The sequence below is a fragment of the Phyllopteryx taeniolatus genome, chromosome 20 (genome assembly GCF_024500385.1).
Source record: "Phyllopteryx taeniolatus isolate TA_2022b chromosome 20, UOR_Ptae_1.2, whole genome shotgun sequence".
Taxonomy (NCBI): Eukaryota; Metazoa; Chordata; class Actinopteri; order Syngnathiformes; family Syngnathidae; genus Phyllopteryx; species Phyllopteryx taeniolatus.
In genome coordinates, this window is record NC_084521.1 from 6,956,387 (window position 1) to 6,962,599 (window position 6,213).

General features: G+C 41.1%; 1 protein-coding gene across 3 annotated transcripts; it reads right to left on the reverse strand.

Moving 5' to 3' along the window:
* Positions 1 to 5,487, reverse strand: si:ch73-206p6.1 (phospholipid scramblase 2). Of its 3 annotated transcripts, none has more exons than XM_061758296.1 (7): positions 5,371 to 5,485; positions 4,885 to 4,964; positions 4,530 to 4,572; positions 4,225 to 4,445; positions 2,988 to 3,149; positions 2,415 to 2,576; positions 1 to 1,368 (listed from the first exon to the last, which is right to left on the reverse strand). In XM_061758296.1, exons 2-7 carry the CDS (start codon positions 4,951 to 4,953, stop codon positions 1,339 to 1,341), a joined length of 687 nt encoding a protein of 228 aa, XP_061614280.1. In that variant the 5' UTR covers positions 4,954 to 4,964; positions 5,371 to 5,485; the 3' UTR covers positions 1 to 1,338. The 3 variants fall into 3 exon arrangements, with proteins under 3 accessions (XP_061614280.1, XP_061614281.1, XP_061614282.1); XM_061758297.1 differs by lacking the exon at positions 5,371 to 5,485 and adding an exon at positions 5,198 to 5,344; XM_061758298.1 differs by lacking the exon at positions 1 to 1,368 and having other exon boundaries at positions 2,440 to 2,576; positions 2,886 to 3,149; positions 5,371 to 5,487.
* Between the last annotated feature and the right edge of the window lie 726 nt (positions 5,488 to 6,213).

Here is a 6,213-nt window from a genome sequence, read left to right on the forward strand (position 1 = left end):
TGATTCCAAAGAATTTTTATTGACATTTCCATTGACTGTTTGCGCCATTTAAAAGTTTATTCACATTCATTGGTAATTCCATTGTTTATGTGCGCTCAGTGTTTCTCCAAAACAGATTAGTACTTTCAATTTGTGACATTTTCAGAGTATTTTACCCACAAAGTAGGTTTTAACACAAAGCCTGAAGGTTCCGTAGCATCTATTATCCACCACGAGACATAAATAATGCTAATCACACATTTCTATAAATTATTCCACCAACTATTTGACATGAAATTGTAACAGACAGCAAAACTCACCCACAATATCAATAAAATATACTTGACAAAAATTGTTTTTTGCAAAATACAAACATTTCCATATAAATAAAGAAAGCTATTGTTTAACTGAACTCACTTTTTTTTTCAACCAAGGCAAAGAAAAATATCAACCTACACAATTGACTCATAATATCAGTAATTACTTTTGTAACTTATACTTGAGTTCTTGCTACAATACATGTACTATACAGTGAACCAAATGTTGACTCAACATATAAAATAGAACTATTTAGAAGAAAACAAGATGTTCTTGTTTTTTATGTGTACAATCCATCGTCAGTTGCAAGTGAGTGAGCAGTCACTGACACTAAATTCAAGTAGCATGCATTTCAAACCTGAGGTTGTCCGAAAAATATTCACTGGTCTCGCAATAAAAACATGGCACAAAGCAGATTTAGAGGTCATTGCGAATGTGCCTTACATGAAAATCTAGCGACCTCATGTGGACCAGGCTGAAACATACGCTTTAAATCCTTATTACTCATATTCTTTTGATTGTTTCAAATCATTGTATTTAAATTCCACTTAACCGTTCACTTAAATCACACACATATAAAGCAGTGCAGAAACACATTGCGCTGTTGAAAATAAACACACTTAAGTCCTTTTTTTTTACGTTAAAACATGTAGTTTGCTATTGGAATTAACATCTGTATCAATAGGACCTTGCCACATAAAGCTATGCAGTCTTACTAAAGCATTACAAAAAGAAAAAAAAAAACAATTCCAGTGATTTCCATCATAACTGAGGCGTCCCAATGTGAGCACAAGCCAAAAAAGTAAAAAAAAAAAAAACAACAACAAAAAAACGTAGTACCGAAAGACTAAAACAAACCTTGTTCTCCGCATCCATGCATCTTCACGGCGTACTTTCTTAGAACTTTAAACGTTCTTTTCCTTACACGATTCGTTGGAGGACAGTCGTGACAAATTATGGCATTGGGGTCAGCTCACTTTGCGGGACTTCGTGGCCTCATTCCTTCCAGCAGCGTTGCATGATAGCATTTTGTAAAACTCCTTAGTTAGTCGTCTCAAAAAACATGAAATCCTGCATGAAAACGAGAACGAATGTTAAGGGAAAACACAGCAAAGTGACGATGATGCAACGCGTAACTGAAGTTGAAATGTCTGCAATGTCCTCTAAATTAACTGTGAAATCTGTTCTGACATTTTCGCTTCGGAACAAATATGGCTGGCAGATGTGTGTGTGTGTGTGTGTGTGTGAGAGAGAGAGAGATTTGAAAATCTGTTTTGAGTTCACGGTGGAGGGGCTTGGTTTCATGTCACACTTCCACACTAAATGTAAACTAAGCGCTACAAAGAGTGGCCACTACGGGAACATTTGTGACAGCCAGCTAAGGGAAGCATGTGAGAGAAGCGCCGTGTTCTTTGAGGCCTTTACGACTTTAATTGGACACAGAACAGACCTTTTGCGTACCTTACCTGAAAGGAATGATAACTAGTAATGCATTGTTGGATACAACCAAATAAAAGATGTCTGTGAATCCTTAATAAGGCACAACTTGTATTTGACTATACTTGAAAACGTCACATTGCCTGCCACCAGCACACAGAACGGAATGAGCAGAACAACAGACAAGCATTTTGGTATTTTTGCTTGGTATTTTATTTATTTATTTATTAATTTTTTTTTAAACGTTTATTTATCCGCGTAAAGCAAATTAGAACATTATCTCATTTGCAATGCCGACTTGGTTGCGGACAGCAAGAGAAAAACAAAATGTACGATGTATGGTTATCATAAATGGAGCAAAATTGATTTAAAATGGCTTCTGGTTATATACAGTAATAGTGAGCCTTCATTGCCCACTCCCAATGGTCATATTAAGGGAATGAGAGCATTTAAATCTTGCTTTCTTAAACCTGGAGGCACCCTTATATCCTTCCAGACATGTTCTAGATGTTCTGGTAAAACTCTTCTTAGACAGATTCTTTGACAAAAGTGTCATAAATTTGGCAAAATTGAAGAAAGAAGTTTCATGCTGAGAGCTCAAAGCACTGTTATAATCCTAAAAATATCTGGAGAGGCAGATGAGTGACCGTAAATCCATTGTGTCGCAGTGGGATACTTACAATGAGAAAACATGCCCCGATCATGACTGCTTTCATCCTCACGTCCAGGTCCATCGGAAACTGGATTCCAAAGTTGTCGGAATCGGTGAACACTTCCCGAAGGAGGCCTGTCCATTGCTTGCTGATTTTCCCAATCTTGCTGACCTCATCCATGGTCAGGATCTGGAAGAAGAGTCATATACGATATAAACTGCTGACATCTGGATCTTTAAGACACACAATTGTTGGACTTGTTGGTTTCTAAACCATGGCAGAATTCCCATTCATTTCTAGGCTCCCTGCCCGCTGGCCCACTGACTCGAGTTGTGTGTCTCTTAAAGGCAGCGAGGGAAAAGAGAGCATTGTGATATTACGCTTACTTCTAGCTCTGTATCAACCAGCTCGATTCCCTGCTTAGCTCAATCAAATAAAACGAGCTGAGCCGTGGAATAAAGACCAACTTGCAGCGCTGATTGGAACCACATTCCTTACCTCGGAGCACCGGGAGAAATCCTGAACATCTCAAGAAATGCCCTTGACGGAACGGTGTTTGGACAACTTTAACGGACTGCTGCTGTGTTTGGCTTGACCCACCTCGAAGTCCACATCTGGAAGGCAGCTCCATCCGCAGAAGGGCCCGTGGATCTTGAGGACGGGCTCTGCGTGTTCATTAGCAACGATGAATTTCGGGGAGAAGGGGTGCCACTGTTGCACTACGTAGCCCACCGTGTTGCCTGGGGGGGCCTGCACCTCCAACTGCACAAAGGATTGTGTTTGAAAGTTGCGTGCAGGATATAATAAAATGTATACTTCAGTGGTACTTTGCAGACCACAATACTTCGATTCAGTCAACTTTTAAAGGAGAAAGAAAGAATCAAAAGGGTCTTGAATATTGAAATGAGGTCGGAATCGGCGTTCTGAAAAAAAAATTCCCATGTGTTTAATGAGTCTGTATAACGTTAGTAAGTAAGTAAAAAATACTAGGGATGCACCGATACGAATACTGTACGTCGGTACTCGGCCTCGTTGACACGCTCCCATAGTATGACACCGATACCATGTCACCGGCCTGACGTAAACCTTCCTGGTAGGAACCGTGTGAGCCATGTGGAGGCTACTACAAGGTGGACATGAATGACAACACTTTTAGCAGACGACAAATTATGCTTTGCAAAATGAATGGATCAAGTCTGCCTGGGTAGCAATGGAGAGAGATCCTGCTCATCACATTTTTAAAAACAGCGTCCAGATTAGAACACGTTCACTGCCATTGACGGCTCGAGAAGTGAAATATCCATGTTAACTGGGGAGGCTGGCAGTGAATGAGTTTTAAAAAGAAGTAGTGATGGTGTGATAAAGTATCATTTCAGATGTCTTGTCAGTTTGATTTTATAACTATATGTCTTTGTGTTGTTACAGGCTAAATTAGGGTGAAATGTGTGGCTGTTAGTCAAGTACAGTTCAAATATGACTTGGGCAACCATGCTATTAGGCTAACGATAATGAGTTTCATGTTTTGAATTGAACTACTGAAATAAAAGAATGTTTTCTACAATATTCCCATTTATTGGGATCCTCGTTGAGATGGAATGAAAAAGCTCCCCCCCACTCACAAAATATCCCACGTTCTATGTTGACAAAAAGCTGCTCCAAATCAGCCGGCATAGGCTCCAGCCCACCATCGACTCTAATGAGGACAAGGATCGACGGATTTTGGTTCAACTCCAAATTGTACAACTTATGGTGCATTGGAACTTTAAGCTATCACAGTATTTTATTACCAGGGATGGATCACCTGACTTCAGTAATAGGTAGATTATTAGAACTTCACCTCTTGTAGACAGCACGGGAAGAAGCAGGACATGCACTTGAGCGGGCGGGTGACTGTGATGATCTCCTGTCCAAAGTTGTCAAGCACGTGGATGGAGAAGGGGCGCATGGGACCGCAGCACTGTCGACTCAGGCAGTCGTTCTCCTCGACGGCATAAAACACGTTCTGGCCCAGAGAGTTGCGCACCTCGTACTTGTTGTTGCTCTCGAATCCGACGAGAGCTGCGAGGACCGACGATACGCCTCAACTCAACATGTATATTTAGGCTTCAGAACTGACAAACATGATAGTGTCTTGCCTCCTACCTTCAACCAGCTCTACCTTCTGTTTGATGAGCAGCTGGTCCACCTAAAAAAAAAAAAAAAAACAGACGGTGAAAATATTGCTATAAATCTGCACGACGGTGAACCCTCACTATTCATGGGGGATAGGAACCCAGCCTGGCTAATGAATAATTTAAGACAAGCGGTGAACAGAATAGCCGAAGCGCTCTCTGAATGTTCTGAACTTCTGTTTCAATGCATACTTTTACCAGAGACTTTTTTAAATATATATATCAATGTGTACTTCTACTTGAGTAGGCTGCAGAGTTTGTCTACTTTTTCAAGCTCTGTAAACTAAATGTGCAGTACATAAAGTAATAGAATATGTCACTTTTACCTGAGTTAGGTATTCCAATCCAGCCGGACAGCCTGGTATTCCCGGGCTGGGAACCTCGTACATGTTCATGTCTTCTCAACCTGTTGAGGAAGGACAGTCAACACTGACATCTGGCGCCCTCTTCAGTTCATTTGAGGGAGGACAGTCATAAACAAACGGAGATTAATCCGCGGCAGGTATTCTTTAATCACGCCATCCCTGGATGAATAGTACGTTTATGAGGACCAACAAGTGACGTATGAGGCCCCCCAAATCCTCCAGCCCACCCACCATAAATTATCATTACATTCAATAATCATTTGTTTCCACGTACACAACGACGCTCAAACGGGACCCAGGTCCACAATATTGCGCGTTTCTCGGCCAATAAGTGGGTGAAACGTGACGAAGACGTCCGACGTCACGTCAGGCGGCGAGAGGAGCATCCGCACGCGCGCGCGCTCCACTTGTCACTGTCATGCGTGTCAGAAAAGCGCCACAACTCACCGATTTTCGGCCAGCGACTCGCATCAATAACGGGCCACTCCGGAACTAAACCCTTGGAATAAACGTGTAATCCCATTGGCCGACGTCACATCACTTCCGGTCCGCCGCAGCCAATCACGAGGCGACCATTGAACAGACTACAACGAGATAGCGTAGATTACGCAATCAAATAACAATACGTTAAAAAAATATGACTGATCAATATCTATATATACAAACCCAATTTTACCTACTACACTATTGTATTATTACTACGTTTTCAATTTAATACGTATTCTAAATATTTTCTCGTCAACTACTTATATCATAGGCTATTTTACATACGTGTGTGTGTGTATATATATACACTCATTAATTAGTAAATTATTTAAATTGTATCTATATTTTTTATAATTCAATATGAGTCTGTGTGATTGATCTATCTATCTATCTATCTATCTATCCTTTGTGCATGCCTAGTGGTACTAATAAATATTGTCATTTTTCTCCACTAGAGGGCAGTATTGAGCTAGCAATGCACAACCTCACGGTCACCACTGAGTCTCATGCACAAATGGCCTTTTTCCATTTTTCCAAACAACAATATTCCCACATATCAAAGACGGACACATACACACGGAGTTGTGCACCGTGCCTGTGTGACAAATTGCGCGACGCCAGCGGGTCGACTTTCCCTATTTGCGAGTAAAAAATCACCGGATTCCCTCAAGCAGTGCTGATTTCTTCCAGAGAAACGCTAATGAGAACAAATGATGACTCGGGCGCAGATCTGCTGACACTTCAGCTGGTTTCCGGCGGCTAAAACCTTCTTTTAATTGATTCGAGTAACACAAATTGCCCGAG

Bases quoted from the DNA above. Each gene is read 5' to 3' on its own strand.
- si:ch73-206p6.1 (XM_061758296.1), bottom strand. From the start codon at position 4,953: ATGAACATGTACGAGGTTCCCAGCCCGGGAATACCAGGCTGTCCGGCT. The intron at 3,150-4,224 runs GTGAAGTTCTAA...TCCTTTGTGCAG, and splicing joins TCCCGTGCTGTCTACAAGAG to TTGGAGGTGCAGGCCCCCCC. The intron at 1,369-2,414 runs GTAAGTATCCCA...GTTTTCATGCAG, and splicing joins TCGGGGCATGTTTTCTCATT to GATTTCATGTTTTTTGAGAC.